The 22,432-nt window shown below is 38.3% G+C and overlaps 2 protein-coding genes across 2 annotated transcripts in view; one reads left to right on the top strand and one right to left on the bottom strand.

Moving 5' to 3' along the window:
• LOC149088123 (elongation factor-like GTPase 1) overlaps positions 1 to 22,432 on the top strand; it is a 187,995-nt gene that overhangs the window by 90,937 nt on the left and 74,626 nt on the right. The gene's annotated exons all lie outside the window — the stretch shown is intronic.
• aos (protein argos) overlaps positions 12,099 to 22,432 on the bottom strand; it is a 38,269-nt gene continuing 27,935 nt past the window's right edge. Inside the window, exons 2-4 of the mRNA XM_089244708.1 lie at positions 17,057 to 17,230; positions 16,728 to 16,940; positions 12,099 to 15,012 (exon numbers count right to left, since the gene is read on the bottom strand). Of these exons, the coding sequence (XP_089100834.1) occupies positions 14,800 to 15,012; positions 16,728 to 16,940; positions 17,057 to 17,230 (600 nt within the window). The 3' untranslated portion in view covers positions 12,099 to 14,799. The remainder of the gene's footprint in view (positions 15,013 to 16,727; positions 16,941 to 17,056; positions 17,231 to 22,432) is intronic.

The following is a 22,432-nucleotide window of genomic DNA, read 5'->3' as shown; positions in this document are numbered from 1 at the left end:
GATATTTTGTAAAGTTGATTTTGTAACAAAACACTTTTCCTTTCATCCCCTAGTTTGCATCTGATGAAAATCGGAAGAAAAGCCTACTCCAAAGAAGGATATGGCATTTTAAATGCGGGGGGGGGGGGTTTAGTAATTTCTGCTGTGCCGCTTGAAGGGTTAACAAGTCCACAATTGATACGTTGCTGTGAATACAGAACTTGGAGCCTTTTTTGCAACCGCAAATCTCTTTATTTCAAAACTAATTCAATGAAATGGTTTTGAAGAATAAAAAGAACCTCTAGCTCAAATTGTTCCAAGAATCTGTTCTACAAATATTGAAATTTTCCGAAAGGAAAAACAGCCCAAAAAACACAATTTCTAATTTTACGGTTTAATACATTTTTCTAAAAAAAAAATTACATTATTTATGAAACAGTAATATAATTATTTATATTTTCTGAGGCGTTCATGGCGCGAGGGGGGGGGCATTTAATGACCTACAAGTGGTTTCCGGGCTATTAGGTCATAGTCTACGGCATTTTATTCCTGATGTTTTGCCCACATCTGTGGCGGGCATCTTCTGAGGTTAAATGGATGCAGGTCTCCTTGGCAAGTGAGAAAGCCTTCGTACTTCACCTATGTCCGTTTATAAGATGCCCGCCAGAGATCTGGGCGAAACGTCAGGAATAAAATGCCTTAGAGCAGCGGTTCTCAACTGGTGCTCCGCGGAGCCCTTGGGGCTCCTTGTGCACTCTCCAGGGGCTCCGTGGCCGATTGAGGAACATAAAAAAGCAGTAAAATAAAAAAAAAATATTTATTAATATTTTCAAATAGTAAAAATAAATCAGTAACTTTGATGAATAATTCAGAAATGGGCCTACGGGGCTCCGCCATATAATTTTTTTACTAAAAAGGACTCCGCGAGTCAAAAAAGGTTGAGAACCGCTGCGAAGAGAGTTCAAGAGTACGTGAAACTGCTCAGGGGCAAACGGGTGGGCCCTCGAAGTCCGAATCGGAGAGGGATTCAGTCCCGGGTGACCGGGGACGCGTCGGCGGGGATCTGTAGGGTGAGAATCCGTCGCGCCGCCCTTCCGTGCACCGGGGACGCACTTCTCTCCCCAGCAGGACGCCGCAGCCTCAATTACTAGAACCTGGAAGTTCAAATAAAATGCCGTAATTTTTTTTGTTTTCTGCCTATTTTTAAACTTTTTATTTATTTATTTCACAAATACAAACATGTAATACGCAAATATAGACATGTGTTACGCAAATATAGACATGTGTTACACAAATACAAACATATAATACACAAAAAAATGGATGCATACATATCACAAACAAACACTTTGTAGCCTCAAGTCCTTCCAGCTGGAATTTTTGTGAAAATGCTTTTTTTTAGAATTTTTCCTGCCGTAAATTCCTATTTCGATGTTGTTTTATGTTTATTCGCGAATCTTAGAGACCATATTCTGTAGAGCCTAGGCCGGGATTATACTATAAAAGTTTGATAAAAAGTCTTTTACAAAACTTGCAAAAAAAAACCAAAAACAAAACAATGAGCCTATTGGTTATGTTCGCGCGAATGTAACTACTACACTTATTGGTTGCATTTTTTAAGTTTTATAAAAAAAACTTTTCTAAAACTTTTATGGTGCAATTCCGTCCTCAGATTTTATTAAATTTTCAACCGTTAGTATTGAGGGGCTCGGTCGATTGCCCTGCAGATGGAAAGATGTTCCCGTAACAAGCCGATTGCCCCCAGTCTGATTTTCTCCATTGTATGTGATTGGGAGGGATTTTGAAACTTCTCAAACATGTCATTTGAGTAACCAGTAATCGTATGTAAAACTTATGTGCAATTTGGTTAAGAAATTGAGTGCTACCACAAAAATGTATTGATTCACCTGCCAGAAAAAAAAAAAAAAAAAAGGTTTTCACTAGCGACCTCTGCTGTCGACTTGAAACATTAATTTTTGAATTGATGAATATTATAAGAACATGTTTTTCCCTTTTTTTGGAAAAACTTATGTTTTATTGTTATTTTTTTAGATAAAAGTACTCAATTATAGAGAAATTCGATGCAGTCAAACATCAGTTAATATAATTTTTACTTTTAATTTTGGTGAGTGGGCAAATTTTGTTTCATTTCGAGTCAGTTTAAGTTTCGATTTTGTTCGCGTAGTTTTTTTTGTAGCGTCATCTATCTCTGACTTTGCGTACTGCTTTCTAATTTGAAACAACGCATAAATTGTGGTCATATTTTTTCACATTCTATCTTTTTTTTTTTTATCCGATAAATCAATTTCTCAATAATTTACAGAGTAATTGATTATTTATCGATAAGTTGTGCCCACTTATAAAATAATCGGATACTGTGTAATATCGGTTAATACGATATTTATTCTGCTTTCACAAGCCTCAACTATTAAAATAGGGTTAAAAACTATGCCCATTGTGTTCAAAAATGATACCCATTGTATTTCTAGAGGTTATTTATTATGTTTTGAACGTAGGAAACAGGACTGGACAAATTGCTCGCCATTCCCAGGGCATGTAAAAACTGTATGTTCCCAATCTTCAACTAGAAGCACTGATTTTTACTGGATGATTTTCCAAAAAGACTTAACACCATTTTTATTTTGGCGTCATTGTATATAGTGGACTTCGCTTATAACGTTCTCACTGTACGTTTTTCCGCATGGTGCGACTCATTTTCGTGGTCCCAATTTTCATTAATACCCACCGAAACTTCCCGTATTTGTGGATGTCCCTGTTTTTCTATTAAGTAATTTTGCATAATGTCTCGGTTTTTCAGTTGCATTATTTGGCCACCCTACCTAGGACTTATGATGTTGGGCTGTCTTCATCGGGGGGCCCCCTTTGCATCGAGAATCACATTTAAGATTGAATAACGCTAGATTTAACACTGGCGCCTGAGTGGTGCAGTGGTAAGATGCTCGTCTTCCACCATGAAGGTTACCGTCAGGATTCACGGGTTCGATCCGGAGGAAGAATATAGAAAAGCAAGTTCTTTACTTAAAGAGTTCTTTACTTAACTACATATTTTTTATTCAGGAATTTTTTAGTTTGTTGTAGCTGCTCAATAACGAAAATACCAGTAACAAAAGAATTATTATATTATATAACAATGAATTATTAGACACTATTTCTAAAAAAAATTTAACACTTTGACATATCTCTAGAAATAGCCTTGCAATAAAACGGTTAGTATTCATAAAATACTTTATAAATATGTATTAATTCACTAAATTTCACCTGCGGGGAAAAAACCGATGTTATGAAAATATTGCGAACAATATTTATTTGAAAAATGATAAAAAAATTGAGTGAGCTTAAATAAACCGTCAGAAATATGCACTTATCCTGAAAATTCTTTTATTTTACGCATTTATATGCATTAATGCTAAAAAAGGCCAAAATATGCAAATGCACATATGCATATTATCCTGGTTGTAATTATAAGTTATTAAAATGTCAGAAACACGTGCAACTGATGATAAAACTTTAATAACTGACAGTTGTAATCGTAGGTGAATGTTGATGATTAAGTTGTGCTATTTGTGGTCATTTTACATATATCTAGGATTGATTAATTAGATAATTCGAATTTTGGACAATTCGAATTTTTTCCTCAAAGACTTTGGAATTGGAATCAACCAAGCTCGACTGTAATGCAAATTTTCTAGGGAACGGAAGGGCGGGGGGGGGGGGGAGGCCTGCATCTACCGCTATCCGGCACTGCTAAAGACCGTTTCAGATTCAAAGTCATTCGTTACAGACGCATATTTGTGTCGATTGGATAAACGTAAGCTCGTTGCTACCATACTATTAAATGACTTCTAGGGCCACATTTGGGCCATGAGTTGAGCAAGCACGACGCAGGCTAATTTGTTCTTATTTCTTCTTCAATCATTATTCGTTGTGAGCGAGTATAAATAATTTGAAGCCTACAGATATTTATAAGCCGTTGCAGCCTATTTCATAAATTTTAATTTAATATGTATGAAAAAAAAAAATCTGAATCGGGGACAGCTGCTTCGGGAGAGTTCATCGCTGTCATCGACGGCGTAGTCTTATCATTGCATATGATAATTTTTCATCAGTTTGAAGGTTCTGTAGGTCTTATAGTCACATTTAAAAGAAGTTGGTATATTTAACCTATTTTTATTTTTTTTCAAATATAATACAGTACTTAACTCAAAATAAAATCAAAGGGTTAAAGAACACTGCAACATAACGATACGATGAAAAGATGGATTTTCGGTGATTTCCATTTTATGATATCGCTTTTTTTTTTTATAGCCGCCATCATCTCTGTTATTATGTATACGTATATACCTTCTCCGAGTTTACATGGGAACCCCAATAAAAATTGCATCAGGTCATTTATTACAAACCCTGAGAAAGGAGGGATAGTGTACTACAAACTGAAAATCCCCCCTTTTTTTTATTTCCAAGTTAATGACTCTCATATAGACAATGAATGTAGTTTTGAATCTTTTTTTTTTTTTACTCGCGTATCATTTCTATCTTTCGTGCCCTAGATTTGCGAGTCCCTAAATTTATAATTTATCTATATCTGAAATTGTTTTTTATTCTCTGTCTCCCCCCCCCCCCATCTCTTTTATCATTTGATTGCTCAGAATCCTCGTAGGAAAAAAAAGAAATGTATAAAATAAAATCGCAATATCGAAATCCATTAAACATGATTGGCACGCTTCCGGTCCGAAATAACCCTTTCTGTGCTTGAAAAAGAGAGATGATGGGCTTATATATAATAATAATACTTCCAAGCAGAACGTCATGGGGAAGATAGAGATGGAAATGAAGCATGATTCATTCATTCAATGAAGCAACAGCAGCTGCTGCTGCTGCTGGTTCTTGCAATTTTTTTTTTTTTAAAGGCCCCCGTAGTAGTATGAGAAGAAAAAAAAAAGGATGGGATTTTTTTGTTATTTATTTTGCCACATCTTTCATTTCTGCGCTTCTTTCTTCGTTTAGCTCTTTAAAAAAAAAAAAGCAGCAGCAACTTGCTAAAAAATAATAAAATAAGAAGCTTGTTTGTTGCAGATGAGGAAGTTCGCAATGAACGAGATGATGATGGAAGGAGAAGAAAGCTATATAAGAAAAAGAATCAAATAAAATCTGAGACGACCACTGGTTCGTTTCCGCTGAGAGTGACATTTAATACTCTGTTTATGCTGCCCACTCTTTTATTTTCCATCTATTTTTGTTTTCGTTTTCTTGCCTGTGAAGCACAAAAATAAAGGGATCATAATTGGCTGTGATTTTTGAGTGCACGCGCGAAACACGCTTCGAGAATGAGAAAGGATAAATAAAATAAAAAATGGAAAGGGTTTTTTTTGCGAGAGAACAAAAGTAGCTTCTTTTTTACGGGAGGGAGAACAAATAGCAATATTTTCGCTTCGAATGTCCGTGAAGACTTCGAGGCGAAATCGTTTTGTGGAATTTGTTTTCATTTTTCTGTAATTTTTCCGTGAGAGAGTTCCGAATTGCCATACTCAGTGGTTCTTTTTGGCCTGCGATGTAGAGCCGCTTTCAGCATTGCCGTCTTAACGCATGGGTCCACCCGGGCACGGCCCAGGGGCCTCAAAAGAAGGGGGGCCCCCCTACAAAAATTAGATCTGGTTCGAATTTTCTAGAATTAACCTGGTGGGGCCTCAGAAAAACCACTTGCCCCGTGATGCTCTTATGACGGCCCTGGTTTTCAGGGGTGTGCGCCAAGAGAGGTCGCTCCGGGGCCCTGCGCTTTGGAGAGCCCAGCACTCGGAGTGAAAAAATTGTTCCAAAAGTACTTTAAAATTCGCTAAATTAACCCTTTTCCATCCAAAAATTATAAATGATATAATAAATTGTATTATTGTTACATTACATATAATAAACTCTAAATTTCCATCCATTCTGGAATGATTTTTTTCGTCAATTCTGAATGTTCATCAATTCTGGAACTGTTTCTTCCATTAATTTAAAAAAATTGTCGATTCTGTATTTTCATTAATTTTTGTGTTATTTACATTTAATTATGTGTTCATATTTTTTGTATCAATGTTTTTCAGTATTCCTGTATATTCTTTAATAATATCATGAATGTTTTTTTGGAAGACGAATCCCTTCTCCCACAAAATATGTAATATCGGGGCTGAAGGAGGGAATGATCGCGGTCAAATGGAAAAGATTTCTGTTTGTGCAGTAAATTGAGTTTTGGATGCAATAAAAATCAAAAAATAATATATATATTGGCGATGGTGAAAGAACGGAAAACTTGATCAGGAAAAGAAGGAGAAAATGTAATTTCGACGGTGTCGACCAAGCTGTATTACAGTAGTTCCATGCTGAAAGAGCAAAAAAAAAAAAAAAAAAAATTAATCAACGGCGTCATGATTGAACAAAGAGCAGAGGAAATTTCCAAAGATTTTGAAAACTGAAAAGCATTCTGCTTAAAAAAATGGTTACACAGATGACAGCAAAGGTACAATTTGATGTTTAAGGCATTGCAAACTATACTAAACTGTGTGAAACGGCAGTTGTTCTCTGCATAATCGAACAACCCGCTTGATCGGATACTATGTTAATATCTAACGGAAGAGTTGGAGGTATCGTCGGAACCAGTGTTATCCGAAAATATAATTTTGAAGAGTAATTTCACTCCTCTCCAAAATTTTAAGGGGCATTTCCGTAAAAAGAAGGAGATTTTTTATTCATCATTGAAGAATAGCTCTATTGAAAAAAATTAACTAAAATTTGAAGGAGTATTTTCACTCCTTAATGAAATTTAGAGGGGTAAAATTGAATTTCGATGCGGGAATCACGCATCTAGACGCGTATTGGCGAACACTGGTCGGAACCGTTATCTCCGTTTCAGCGGGGCCGGCTGTATCATGCGAATCTATTTTTACCTTTTTTATCCTATTAACTGTCTGATCGTGAATAAATGATCTGCAAATGACTTTCCTGTTCTAAAACCACACTGTACTATTGATATTTTAATTTTCCCTTCCAATCATCTCGAATTAGTTTTCCCTAAAGCACTTTCATTATTGGGTTTGATACACTTACATCAATGTAATTCGAGCAGCTTTCTTATCACACTTTTTAATGACTCGAAGAGGTGTCATCAAAGTTTATGTCTATAATAATTATATTTAATAATTCTTTTGGTATGTTTCTATCTTCTACGCCATCAAGCAGTCTTTAGTGATGATATTAAAAAAAAAATTCAGTTCATTCTAACCACCGAACAGATACTCAACAGTGTACACTGCTTGACACTCTTAGGAACTGCGAAGCCCACTTCGAGAACCTCTAATGGTTGATGGCGAATTATCCAAGTCTAATGACCTCCAAATATACGAGTATGAAGTGAAATTAGTTCAAAAGCCGAGAGCTAACTTGATACGAGGTTCAGGTCACTTGAAATTCGGCGCCGCCGACGTTGAACACAAGTGTGCAGACAGATAGGAGACGTCATTCGAGATAAAGATTAGTGTTTTTCTCCATTTTAAATTCCAAACAATGCAAAATTTAACTTTCCAATTGATTTCCATCGTTTCTTGATAATGAATGGATTGTATTTGTATCGAGACCACAGACATAGTTAATTCGTTATCAAACAATTCAATAACACCCTTTGAATCTTTGTCTCCTCCTCTGCATAGGTTTACATGCGAGGAATGAAATCGAACTCTCGAAAACGTTCCCGACATTAATATCTCTGGTTTCCAACTCTGATCCCCGTATCACGAATAGGTTCTACTCTAGCAGTAGAATGAAGTGTACCTGGTGAAGGCTCAAGAGTTTAACAAACGTTCGGATTTACTGAAAAATGCGCAATAGATGTATTGTATGTTTAGATGTCAGAATTCTTCTTGTTGTCGGTTCAATTACAGTAGTTTTAAAATTCATGTTACCGTGACATCGGGGAAAGATCCGTCGATAAAATCCCTAATTTAGCTTCTATTGGGTGATGAATATTTAGAAGGTGATCGGAAAGATCTTGGCATTGATGAATCGTGGAAAACATCTGCGTTTGCTACACGTAAGCTTTCATTCGAAATCTTGCGAACTGATATAAGATGTGTAAGTTGTGTGTGTGAATCCTCGACCCATGGCCCGTGGGCCAAATATGGCCCTCAGAGTCATCTGATGTGACACGAGACCTCAAATCCAATTTCGTAAAAATGAACTAAATGACACATTTCCAGATCACTTAAGGGACGGCGTATTCACAGATTTGTTGAGTGACTTGCAACACAGTTAAAGAGAACTTTAGTGACGTGTGGCACATTTCCGGATCACTTGAGTGACCCGCGGCATATTTATAGATCACTTGAGTAACCCGCGACACAATTACATAGTACTTGAGCGGTCCGTGGTGCTGTTCCACATCACTCAAGTTACCCGCGGCACATTTATAAATCCCTCAAGCAGCTGGTGATGCATTTACAGATTACTTGAGTGACTAGCATATTTACTTTATATATTATTCATACTTTGTATATAGCGACAAGGCCGCAACTAGATGCTTGGTCACCTGGGGCAAGCGCGCATTTTGACGCCACTTTGTAATGTTGAGGGAGAGGTTTCAGAATGAAATTTACTCCCTCTCGGGTCTAGCGCTCGGGGAACGAGACCCGGCTGCTCCCCCCCCCCTAGTTGCGATTCTGTATAGCGATAACTTATGCTACCCGCGGCACAGTTCTAGGTCACTAAAGTCGCCCGCGGCACACGTAGATCGTGTAAATGACCTGTGATGCTCTTCCAGATCACTATGTGCCCGCGAGACGTTTTCAAACCAATGAAGTGGCCCGCACTCTACTAAAGATTGAACACCTTTGATCGGCATAAATTTACTTATTTAGATAGGTTGTATATATATAATTATCTTATCTTATATCATTGCCTGTCAAAGTATCCACTTCTTCTGAATATCTTTACCCGACGGTAATCTTTATCCATTCTTATCTTTATCCATAAATCCGTATACTGCAATGGTTGTCAAACTTATTGCTGTAGCTTCCCCAGCCTCAAAACTTCCAAAATCTGCACATGCTTTTCCTGAGCTCTCAAAAGCTATATTTACTTCCTCATGCCATATTCAAATCAAGGTAGAGAGCTTAGATAAAAAAAAAAAAAACCTTCACCAAGTATAACATGCATTCGTTGGGACGTATTCCTTGCAACATCAATTGTATCGTTTGTTCACCAAGATTTTAGGCGGATCGGGAATTAATCTAATGACTCAAGATTGTTCTTTGATGTGTCTTCGCTGTTTCACACATTGCCAACTACTTCAAAAATTTCAGATAGTCCACGGGCCCCAAGGCTTTCGAGACTTCTAGTCTGTAGATTAGATACATCGATTACATTTACGAAATTCATGGAGGAAAATCCAAGTGTCTAATTGATGTGATTTCAACCAGTTTTTCCCAGTTCAAAATCAACATAAATCGATATTGTCATCCTCGCATGTTCGAGGATGACAATGTCGATTTATGTTGATTTTAATTCACTAATTTCGGGAAAAAAATGTCCGTCGAGATGGATAAATATGGCAGGATTCCCAACAACCTGGAAAGTTAGGGAAAATCAGAAATAGTCGCAGAGTGAGTCAGGGAAATATGTAAATATTTGATAGAAGTCAGGTGAAAAAATTCTCTGAATGGGGCAAAAAACAGACTTTAAAAACATTTGCAAGATGATTTTGAATTATATTTCTTTCTTCGAGAGTTTTGGTCAGGAAAATGTTTGAGAATATTTTTCTGGGAACCCTGTATAGTCATAAAGTAACAATACTCAGCTAACTTCCTTTTGTCGCTGCATATTATTGATTGATGACCCTGGTCCAGCCCAACACAGAAATAACTCAGACAATAACACTTTCTCTTGTAGCTTGTATTGTACGTACACTTATAATGTAGGCTAGTTTAAGCCTAGTTTGCGTACGTTATTATAGTTTTTTTTTGCGTATATCTGCAGTATTAGTTTCCGAAAGGTTGTCCGCAATTTGTTGATTTTGAGTCCAGGGGATGTGTTTCAAGCAGAACGAAGCATACACTAAAATTAAAATGTGACCACGTAAAAGCACAGGCTGGTCCTTCGTTCCCCTCAGTGTTTTGCTAAGGGGTCTTGGGATGAATGCTCATTAAAACACAGAAAATTCCAGACTAAGTACTGTAATTATTTTGACAAAAATAAACACAAACTCTCGAGAGAAAAAATATACTAAAATTCATTTATTAACATGCCACATGTTTCTATACACTGTACACGTAGTTTGTACAAAACAGTCATAAATAGCTTTACAAGTCCGATTCACGTGATCAAAATATTGTTCTACTGTGAATGATACTTGAAAATAGAAGTGCTGGTACAAGTTTGAAAAATACATTATTGAGATTTCAAAATTGCTCCAAGATATTTTCATTGAACTAAACTTAATACAATAGCTTTCCGCATACAGTGATCGGAAGCTGCGAACAATCGGTTGAGAGTGTCTCGTGAGAGAGATCCGGAAAACTTTAAACGCCTTTCAAATGTTTTATGATATGATCAAACCTCGGTCAAGGTGTGGGAAAGTCCTTTCACTCTTTTTTTATCACACTAATCTAATCTGTTCAGAAGAAAGTTGAAACGAGATTAAACCTGACCTTTAAAATGTCTCAATTGTAACTACACGTCGATGAATGAGTTTCGTGTAGGACTGTACGAAAATATTTTCCCGTGGGGTGACGGGTCCCTTCTTAGTGACTTCTTACTTGACTCTGTGTCAAGTCACGCACCCAGTCGTGAACTCCCACGATCTTGTCTGACTTACACGGAGCGAGAAACGCAATGTCCGTATAAACGCTTTGATATGGCTGAGGAAAAGTCGATGTCGATTAAGAGCATTTGTCGCTTCCTGTTCTTCTATCGATTTAGAAAAAAAAAACTAAATAAATAGTGCTATGGGAAGAGAAACCTTTTCAACCTTTCAATTTTTAAATCTTGTCTGTGGGACACATCGAAGCCGAGAAACGAAAATTGCAGCGGGATCGAAAGTGAACACGGCGGTATGCGAGTACCCACCTGAGAAACAAAAACGCTAGCAAAAAATGCATCACTGGTTTAAAAACTATCGCGGCTCCCAACATTTTCATTGAATTAAACAAACACATATTTCCACATACAGTGATCAAAGATATTGGACAATCGGTTAAGAATGGGATCGCGATAGATCCAGAGAGCTTTAAACGCATTTTAAATGTTTTATGATATGGTCAAACGGTCAAGGTATGAATATGGGAACTTTTTCACACTGATCTAATCTGTTTAGAAGACGATTGAAACGGGATTAAACCTGACCTTTAAAATGTCTCAATTGTGATTACATGTCGATGAATGAGTTTCGTGTACGAAAATATTTTCCCGTGGGGTAACGGTCTTAGTGACTCCTTCACTTGACCGTCTCGAGTTACGCACCCAGTCGTGAGAACTCCCACGATCTCCGTCTTCATTACACCGAGCGAGAAACGCAATGTCCGTATAAACGCCTCGATATAGTTAACGTCGATTACGAGCATTTGTCGCTTCCTGTTCTTCTATCGAATTAAAGAAAAAAACTGAATTAATAGTGCTGTGGGAAGAAACCTTTTCGACCTTTAAATCTTGTCTGCTGGACACACGGAGAAATGAAAATTGCAGCGGAATCGCGAAAGTGAACGCGACGGAATGCCAGTACCCACGGGAGAAAGAGCGACAGAAAAAAAACAAAACAAAAACGCCTCTAACTCTTTTTCGGCAAAGGTCAGTTTTGTTATTATTATTATTGCTATTTTTCCCTAAAAATATGACCTTTGGCCACGTCGCGAATTTTCTATTTTATTTTTTTCTGGCTCGCTGGTGCTACTACCCCTTGTGTAAGTGCGCGCCTTCGGAAACTGGCGCTTTCAGTCGGGAGGACAACACTACAGGGCATGGGAAGGGCAGTAGATTCCCACCGTAAAAGCCACTGCTGATGGAGTTGGAAAAAAGTGCTCTCCCGAAAAGTGCTTTCTTGAGCCTCGATCTCTGACCGGGCACTTCTTTTTTTTTTTCTTGACTTCCGTCGCTGGTTCAACCATCCATGTCGGGGTGATATTCCTTCCCGCCCACACCACATACTCACACTGCGCTGCATACGCTTCGTACCTGTCCAAATACGCTTTCTCTCGTATGTGGGGGTGGTTTTGGTCACTGGGAACGGCTTTTTTTGGCCCGGTAATTTGGCCGTCGCTCGTCCGACGCTCAATTTGTTTCTGAGAATAATAAGAAATTTCTCTCCCCCCCCCCCTTCTCTCACCACTGTTGACGTTTCTTGAAGTTTTATTATGGATACCTCACCGTGATGAACTTCCCATCGCCTTCTCCAGCATGAATGAAGGTGCTCGGGTCTGACTTTTCACCGCTATTTCCTCTCCCACCTTCACTTTTCTCAGGCTGTGTTTTTTCTGCCCTGCTGATGCCAAAACACCAAAAACAGAATCACCTCTACGATAAGCAAAGAATGAATATACCACCTTTAATGGGCCTGCGAAACTTTTCTGTCCCTACGAAGTGTTTATGGTTATAAGAACCGGACGCTATGAGTGAAGAATCGCTGCGAAATAGCAATGATGACGGTGGGGATTTTTGAATTTCTCCACTTAGGTTGAAACAGATTTTTTTTTTAAACCTTTGACAGGCACAGCAAAAATCACTAAACCCTATTTAAAATGCCTTATCTTTCTTGATGAAGTAGGTTTTTTCGCCCGATTTTCAGCAGGTGCAAACTAAGAGGCACGGGGAAAAGTTTTCCATTAAGAAATCAACTTTACAAAATATTTGGGTTTGTCGAAGCTAAAATAAAGTTTTTCTTGGTCGGATATATGCAGCCTTGCCCATTTTGAATACGAGCGGCCGGAGGGGGGAGGGGAGGTTGGCGATGGCCACCTCTCAACAGCCAGATAATACAGAAGAAATTGGTCTGTCCCTTAGAAATACGGGATGATCCTACGAACCTACACTTAGTTGCTCCTCGCGAGATATCGCCCTGGATCGGCTCCTGAATAGTTAGAATTTCGTTAAACCAGTGTTTCTTGAATTGTTTTTGCTCATAGACCCGCCCCCCCCCCCTCTGAACCACATTTTCTTCTCATGCCCTCCAGCAGCGAAATCATTTCTACTTCTAAATTTCTACTAGACACCATTTTTTGAGTTAGTTTATAGTGAACAAAAATTTTATAAATAATGTCGATCTCCATCCCCCAAGGCTAGAGTTCAGCGGGAGCTAACTCTCTGTGGGTGTACAGTACTGGGCCGTCTCAACATCATGAGCTTGTTCAAGCAAAATGATATTCTGGAGCCTTAGAATTTTCTGGAAGCCCATCAGCTGGAAGTAACAGCTAACGAGCAGTGAAAAAAAAAGAGAAGCCGTTACTTTTCTATTAGCTAGAAGTAACAGCTAGGGTTGCACATTTAAATACTTAAACTCAAAAACCGTAACACCATATCTCATGGATTTTCCATTAAATTTATAGTGTGAAAAAGAAAATCTTAGGCCGTTCCCTGGTCCGAGGCCCTGTTATATGTGAATTAAAGAGGTTATCAACGTAAAATAAATATATTTCGATAGTATTGTGTTTTATTTTCTGACCAATAAAATAGTCTATTGAAAAAAAAAAATCACCAATATTGACATCAATCGCATTCTGACAGTTTGGGCGATTCACAATTAACGTGTTAAATTAGACTACATGATTTACACATAAATGACGATGTTTAACTGAGGGTGTAAAAAAATTGAAGTTCATCTGTTCTGAGCAGTCTACAGTCGTTACTATTTCATCATAAAGCCACGAAACTCTGATAATACCTTACTGAAGAGAATTTAAAAAAAAGTTTCAACATACACTGAAGGTGCTAGATTAAACTACTCAAGCTTCATGGCGCGGTGTACAAACATGTTAAGCTGAATCATTTCCATTCTAATTTCTTCATTAAATATATATTATGATGAGTTTTCAAGAACGCGCTTTGATGGTGAAACTTTTTTCCAAATACGGTTATTCCGTACCAACACCAATCCGGAGAGTTTAAGCCACGAAGTTCCCAAGGGCTTCTGAGACAGGTCGAATATCAAACCAAGCATTTTGTTTATAATGAATGTCCATTAAGCATTTTAAAGTTCAAAACAAAGACATGGACAGCGAAGTTGATCAAATTAGCGATTTTGGGTCGCCACTGAAAAAGCAAGAACCACTATTTTAGGCTTTCAAAAGGGCTTCTTAATTATTCCCCCCATCCCTTCATTAAGACCTTCCTCTACTTTCATAATTTTCTGAGAAATAGTTACAGCTGTAGGCAGCTCAAAACAGATTGAACTGTAATTACGTATACCCTTATACATTGTCTCAAGTTTTAGATTTTTCGCCCAGTGCAGGTTCGGTAAAACAAAGTATAGATAACTCGAGATTCACGGATTCAGCTACGGATAATAATAATCTCTAAAAAATAATCTACATGTATGATAGAAATCTATGTTATTTACAGTGTTAATGTACATATATAAAAAAAGAAATAGAAGTTACTTTCAGTAGTAACTCGGGAGTTTTTTTGTTTGTATTTCCGCTGAGAGAATCTGTCTTTCCTCACACTGTCATCGATTGATCGATCATGTCCGCTCGACGTCCCGATGATCTGAAAAAGATATGTCCTTCAGCCCTCATAGGCTTTTTTTTTTTGAAATACGATTTCTCGTGGCTTTTACTGACGTAGCGATCCTCAAGGGATATCAGCCATGCAATAACCGCTATAAGTCCTTATATGGTCTGCAGGGTACGAGGTTCCGAAAATGACGGACGGCTCGCTGTGGTGTTGCGGACAGCGATGGCCGTGCGGACACTGGCAAAGCGTGTTCGTGTTGACCTCCTCGACGTCCGGCCTCTTCTTGACGGTGAATAGTCGGCAGGGCTCTTTCCTCTGACACCTCAACCTCTGCAGGGAAGAAAAAAAAAATACATATGAACATTGGTTATCCGTGTAAGCACTTATTATAACAAATTATTATAGATTGTATCTTATCTGGAATAAAAATCGAATTTTATTGAAAAAAAAAGGGTATACAACAGGCGCAGCTCTTCACCAGACAGGTTCCCGGATATAGTAATTAAAAATATATATTTTATTTGTGATTCCAAAACAAAGTGGTTATGCTCTTAACAATTCCGAAAATTTTCATAAAAAGTAGAGAAAATTCCTTTTTAAAACCATCTGTGTCTTGCATGTGGTAAGGGCTGCCCTTTATTGATGCTCCCGTAAATAGTGGTCAGTCGGAACAAGAAATGACCTGACTGTTTGCACAACCGCGACCGTCTTGAAAGCGTGCGTACGCGACCATTAGTGAGTGTGGCAAGGGGGGGGGGGGGTATGTAACTATTCCGACAAGAGTGCCGTAAGTGAATTATCAGGGGCGGCTCTAGGGCCGCATGGAGCTCTGCTATGGGAGGGACGCTAAATCAAGAGTAACGAAAAATAATTGCAAAAAATCTGTAAAAGTATTTTGTCTGCAAAATTCAAACTGTGAATGCAATACATGAAATAATTTTCCGATAAAGCTGCGATTTTTTATGCATATGCATGGTGTATTTAAATCTGCGGGTTTCCGGGTCATATCATGGGTGCGGCTTATACTCCAGAAGGACGCCGAAAAGATGTCTTCTGGTACGGGTGAGAATTTTGTCTTGAGCGAGGGAAAGTAGTGTGTGGGTGTATATATACTATAACTATTAGAGTAACTGCGTCGTAGATGGAGTGGGACCATAATATATAGTAATGTACCCGCCGGTAAATGAATATCAGGGCAAGAAAACACGTGACAAACGATTCCTGTAGTGGAAGGCTCACTGGTGTATGGTTGCAGGAGAAGTTAGACACCGAAAAATTACGGCTAGGGTAAGAGAACTATAGATAAATTATTCATATGGCAAGAGAACAGAGCCACAAAAGTTTTACAACCGCTGTCCCTCTAGGTCAGGGGCTCTCAAACTTTTTCCATCCGAGGCTCCCCTTTCCCTTATTCAATGCATATCCGCGAGCACCGCCGGCTCCCCGGAGCTGTTTGCCAAAGAATATTTTCGAGAAACCTTTGTCAGGGTCACCGCTCCGCGGAGCGCAGTTTGAGAACCCCTGTTCTAGGTTATATTCACGTGGAGAATTTCAAACCAGCATTATTTCTAATACCGACCCCACTTGTCGTGCAAAGTGAAAAAATGATCGTATAGTGACATTTCTTGGAAAAATAACATTTTAGCTTCAGAATGTTTCACAATGAATGTGTGGTCACAATAGTTGGGAGAAAGAGCACGCCAAAGAAAAAACGTGGTAGCAATCTTTAGACAATGTATGCTTGAAGACCCATGTTAAAACAAAATCGCTTGTGTGCAATTTTGGCACCGCCCTTCCATTTTTCCAATCAAAGCTGCCAAATATGATTCTGGTTGGCACATTAGGTGGTAGCATATATATTTTTAAGTGCATCCGCCTATTGTTTATTCCTGGATTGGCTGCACGCTCAAATTAATATGATCCAACATCATGTTGAAATTTCGGTGTCGACAAAGAATGCAACTTATTGCTGGAACAAAAAAAAAATCCGGATTTCTGCTCATTTGATTCGCTTAATAAGTTAATTTCGTAAGAAGAGAACTCACGCTCTGTGGGGAACAGGCGAAAAGGTATCTGTATCCTAGAGCCCCGCTCTCCTCTTCGTGGTAGGCCTGGTGCTTGAAGATGTAGGCCACGCTGTTCTTCGGGCATATGCAGTTGATGGTCTGCTGCGTGGTGTTGTTGGGCCTCGTCTCGTACGTCCATGCGACGTCCCTGAAGTATCTGCACGTCGGCAGTTTGCTGACTGGTTGGCATACCTGCGGAGAATGAGATCCAGAATTTATGTTCAACCAACCCTAAAAATTTGATTCCATGAATTTGTTATATATTCGCGAGGTGCTGGTATTAATATCCAGCATTGCTCCGTACTCACTTTAAACTGGCGCGATTTGTCCACGACGGTGTGTCCGTCGTGCTGATCCAATGACATGGAACAGATTTTCTTTCCGGGACATCTGCACTGCCTCTCTATCCAAGGCGTTGAGTAAGTGTCGACTCTGTTGCAAACGGCCATGGGACCACACTCCGGCAAGTCAGATTCTGAGCTCTGAAACAACAAAAGAAAAAAGATAATCAGTTTTTTTCACATGACCTATCTACTGATATTGTGCCATAGTCTAAATTAAACATTTAAATCGTGGGGGGGGGGGGGGTTCTTAACCTTTTGTGTCCCATGGACGCATTGTTCCTATTAAATGAAGGCCACGGACCCCGTTTTTGGAATATTAATCAGAATTTTTCTATGTAAATTGCTGACTAGATTTTCTCATGCAAGATTAAGGACCTCATAAATAATAAGTAATTGATATTTTTGGTTCATATTTACGAATACAGAGTGCTCTAATTTTTTTGTCCTTGGTGTGACTCTACATTCACCTAATTTCGCTATCAAGATTTTTTTTCCTTCCTAAAGGGGATGGTCGTCTCTAAAACTCCGTGTGATTCCGGACTACGAGAATGACCTATCCTCGACCTTGTGGGTTAAACCAGATCAACAGTTTCGGTTTCAAGCCCGAAAGTCTGCCGCCACAGTCATCTACTGGGATCAGAGGTGACCCTGACGAAATGACGTACAAACACCCACAAGAGAAAATATCTGGGTCGTGTAATATTATTAAGGCCATCATACACAAATAATCGTCAATAATGAACTATTTCAGCCGAAGCCATGACTCTTGGCGCAGTCTCTCTCTCATGACTACATAGACCGAGCGTTCATCTCTACCGTATCTGTCATAAACTTTTTTTTTTACATCGGAGAGTAGAGTTAGCGAAATGTCAAATTAATTAGGTAGGGATTTCAAATGATAAATTTGGCCATGCAGCGTGGAAGTGAAATGCAATTCGGTATTATATACTCGCCGATGCTATTAGTTCCCCATGTGCAGTTTTTCGTGACGGTCTCGAAATGTCCAAACTGTGGAGGTTATATGAATGGCTGTTTTCGGGGCAAAGTGATATTCTGACCCCCGTACTGCAAGTAGCAGCTTACGTACTGGTTGAGTACAGCTTACTTTCGCAAAGTGCACTACCATATCAATATTTAAGTCCCGTCCTTATTAATTTAAGCTTCCTGCTATTATGGATTTAAGCCCCCTTTGGACATAAGGACTTGTGCCTGAATAGGCCATGTGTGTTTTCATGGCACCGATTCTTTGGGTACTGTTTCATTCTGAAAGTACAGTAAAACCCCTCATAATGGTCACCCCTCAGATGGGGTCATCCCTCTTTTACAGCCAAATAATAATTTCCCCTTGTATAATAGAAGTATGCATTTCAAGCCCCTGATTAACGGTCACACCTCTTTTACGAGCGAAGTTTTGCTGTAGTAATTTTCCCATTATATATTTCATTTAAAATCTTTCTCTTCACGTCAAATTCTTATTCATCGCTCTCTGTGCTCCCCCAGCCACTTGCTATGTCTCTTCTCCCATTTGATTTTCATCTGTCTTCCCCGTCCCGTCCCGAATCTCGTCGCAGATTTATTTTAAATAAGATCCGCATCCTTGTATATTGCGTTGTTCCCCAATATATCGACCTAGTTTTTTCTAACGGTAAAGACAAATGTCTTAGTGAATATCATCTTAGATCCTGTAAGAATCGAATGCCAAGATCCGGGGCCGTCTTAAGGACATCATGGGCCCCCGGGCTAAGTGACTTTTCTGAGGACCTTCTTAGAAAATCCTCGGCAAATTTAACTACTTTTCGTTTTTCTGAGGCCCCCGGACCGTGCCCTGGTGGGCTCATGCGTTAAGACGGCGCTGCCAAGATCACTTGTCAAGGATTCTTTTAAATACTGTAGAAAGTTCCTAAAATCTGTAAGGTGACGTGACTTTTTCGAGGCTTGTGTGTAAAACAAAAAGGAAAAGGTATGGTTTATATTTTATGCTGAATCAAGGATTTTCTCTTGAAAAAGCGCGTGACAAGCATCGTATCAGAGACTTCTCACGCTCTCTCGTTAGGCAATAACGAATACTTATGCACTATCGAGCATGAAAACCGACCGTTCCAGGGCCATTTGAATATTTATGTCTAACAGATATGCATGTACGTATTCAGATTTTTCTTTCATTATGTCCCCGCATCGCCAGAACCCCTTTTTTTGATTTTCATAATATATTTCTCCACATCAACAAAATATATATGTGTTACGGTAAATGTGATAAATCCGGTGAAAATATGCATAATCGCCGACAATTTTGGTAAGTTCGACAAATTTCGCTGATTTATCACATTTACCGGTGATTATGAATAATTCCCAGCTCGTATCGGTAAATATGATGAACCGTCAATAAATTATTCAACTTGATCAGAACTTGTCTCGAATGCGGTGACGTTGATTATTTCGATCGGTGATGTTGATTATTTCGATCGGTGATGTTGATTATTTCGATCGGTGATGTTGATTATTTCGATCGGTGATGTTGATCATGTTTAAAAATGTTGATAAATGTGAAGAGAGCTAACATCAAGACGAAATTTATTACAAAATATTTATACGTTTCTTTATCCTTTTAACACTTATTTTCACTAAATTTAATTTTTTTTGGCGAAATATATATGTATAGTGCATCCATCGCGTAAGTGGTTGAATTTAAATGATACTTTCCTCATGGATTTCTTTCATATTTATCATACTTGCCAACTTCAATCGGGAATTATGCATAATCACCTGTAAATGTTGGAGAATTTATTAAACTTACCGAGAAAATTGTGGTTATTCATAATAACCGGCGATTAAGGATAATCATCGATTTATCATATTCACCGTAACATATATGTATAGTAAAACTCGTTAACATAATTTCAAACGACGGTTTTTTAAAAAAAAATATGAAAATTGCGTTTGGATATGATCTGAAATAATCGCTTAGCTTTTTTATGAAGGTTTCCATGCTGTTACATATAAAATAATAATGTATATAAATGAAAATTTCTATTCTTATTTGTTTGAGAAATATGTCCCACAACTAGGTAATTGCAGCCGGTGAACCAAAAATTATCGTCTCAAAATCTGATGCGGAGAAATAATATTCTGAAGGCACGTAGATGATGATGATGATGGGCGAACGATTTTGGAAAAATCGGACGCAAGAATGTCCCGTGGTATGCCTCTTAATTGTGAAGAATTTATAATTGAAAGGAAATTGGGGATGGAGGAGAAGATTCTCTCTCTATCTATCCTTTGTCCGTGCTTTTTTCGTTTGCAGGGGAGAGAAGAGTCTTCCTTGCAGAACCCCCCGGAATAAACGACAAAATATATAAAGAAAATTATTTTTACTTGTTTTTTTCCTGCCGTATACATCGAGTAGTAAATGGAATTGAATAGAAACGACAGAGAGCTGGGAACTTTTCAACCGCTTTTTCTAAGTTAGCGGGAATTACGCCCAAATAATTATCAAGTGTTTAGACATACATAACTGCGAGACGTACTTTCAAGTGGGAAATAGAGGTAGAGTTTTTCTCTGAGATTCGTATGTGTTTGTTGGGTGGAGTTACAGCGTGGTTTCCAGAATGGCTAGGGTAAAAGAATAGGAGAAAAAAAAAACTAAGGGTATTAAAAGTAATGGGAATGATCATTTACGAGTAGTTGTCGTTCATTCATTAGCACCTCAACCATTACGAAATTGTTATTACCGCGTATTTCTTTTTTCCATTGTGCGTGGTTGAAAACAAGGTTTATATAGAATATACTGTATTAAGAACGTTGAAAAGATACTAAAAAAGACGTTTTGCGCGCTGTTTGTTTAACCGTAAATCGTGTTTGAATATTAAAATTCATGTCTTTCCCAGGTTGGTTTTCCAGCTGCGTATATGACAGGACGGAATCTCAATTAGAAAAAAAAAAGTTATCGAAGAAAGATTTAAATTTTCGAGAATTGTTCTCTTACTTAGATGCCATCTGCCTTGCTTTGGGGAGTATCTGCGCCAGAATGTATCGTCACTCGACGTTTCATCACCTGCCACTTTCTTGGGTGAATAGATTAGTTGTCTGTGGGTAATCATATCATGATAAAACTTCGTACACGCATAATAACAATTTGTGTTCCCAATCGAGTCTTATTTTGATTCAGGTATTACTATTAGATATGAAGTTGGAAAGGAGAACGTCTATAAAAAGCCTAATGCTACTTTAATGAACGTGTTACAGTGCATGTTGTGCCGAAAGTTTTTCATAATTTTTCTTCTTTTTTTTAGCTTCGTCGATCTGTTTATAATATGCCCTGTATGATGCTATAAGACAGTAGTTGTCAAAAATTTCCAAGCTCTTGCCACTAATTTTTCCCCATTACTCTCATTTAAGTTCGCGTATATTGTTCCATGTTATGAAGAAATCTCCCAGTGTTCTTGAAAGTTTTAATTAAATCCAAGAATTTGAACACTTTTTTTTGCCTTTGAAGTTTTACTTTTTTGTACTGTGTATCATCAGATATTTGGCATAATTTCAAAAACTTCTGTACGCGTGCCACACTTAGTACTTCACCATGGTGCCACAGATCTGCCATCCCTGATATAGTCAAGTGAATTTCTACCCGTATGGTGAAACTTTGGTGTGCGTGGAGGCATTTTTGGATATGTGTGGCTTGGATACGATTTTTATGAATTCTTAAAATTAATGAATTAATTTTTTTCAATCATTAGAGATCTTTGAAAGCAAAAAAGAAATCCGTGGAATACAATGGCTTTCGCCTTATTTTCCACTCTTTCAAAAAATCAATCGGCTTTAAGAAAATGGTGGGAAGAGCCTTTGGAAACTCTCCGCCAAGTAGAGGAATTCTGGAGAACACTTAGCCACTCAGTCAGTTTGTCACTTTGGTCCAATTCGTCAAAGGTGCCTGACAGTTACACGTTTGTTCGACATTCTTCCCGTCAGTTTTCTCTGTATGGCTCGTCATCCTCTCGCATTCAAGTTTAAAAAAAGCATGCGTGAAACATTTTATGTGCAGGAAGCAAATCTCGAGACACACATCCTCTCCTCGTGTTGTCGAGGGAGTTACACGTTAGAAAACGCTAAAAATCGAGTAGTAATTAATCTTTGCCATGAAGACGAATATGAAAAAAAACGGAAGAAGAAAATATCTCACGGGAAAAAAATCAAGAAGTCATCCTAAAAATCCTTTTCCTCTGAGTGTGCAACGGTTTAAGAAAATAATAATAATAATAAATAAAGTGTGTTATATATAAGTATTACATGTATTTCTTTTTCTTCGGTCTCGTCACCGAGTTTTCGGATGCTCTTTCTACCAAC

Source organism: Pholcus phalangioides, unplaced genomic scaffold, assembly GCF_987345545.1.
Source record: "Pholcus phalangioides strain wild (caught in Gottingen) unplaced genomic scaffold, Ppha-v1.0 ptg000003l_1, whole genome shotgun sequence".
NCBI classification, from domain to species: Eukaryota; Metazoa; Arthropoda; class Arachnida; order Araneae; family Pholcidae; genus Pholcus; species Pholcus phalangioides.
The sequence above is the reverse complement of the archived record's forward strand: the minus strand, read 5'-3'. Positions and strand labels throughout refer to the sequence as shown.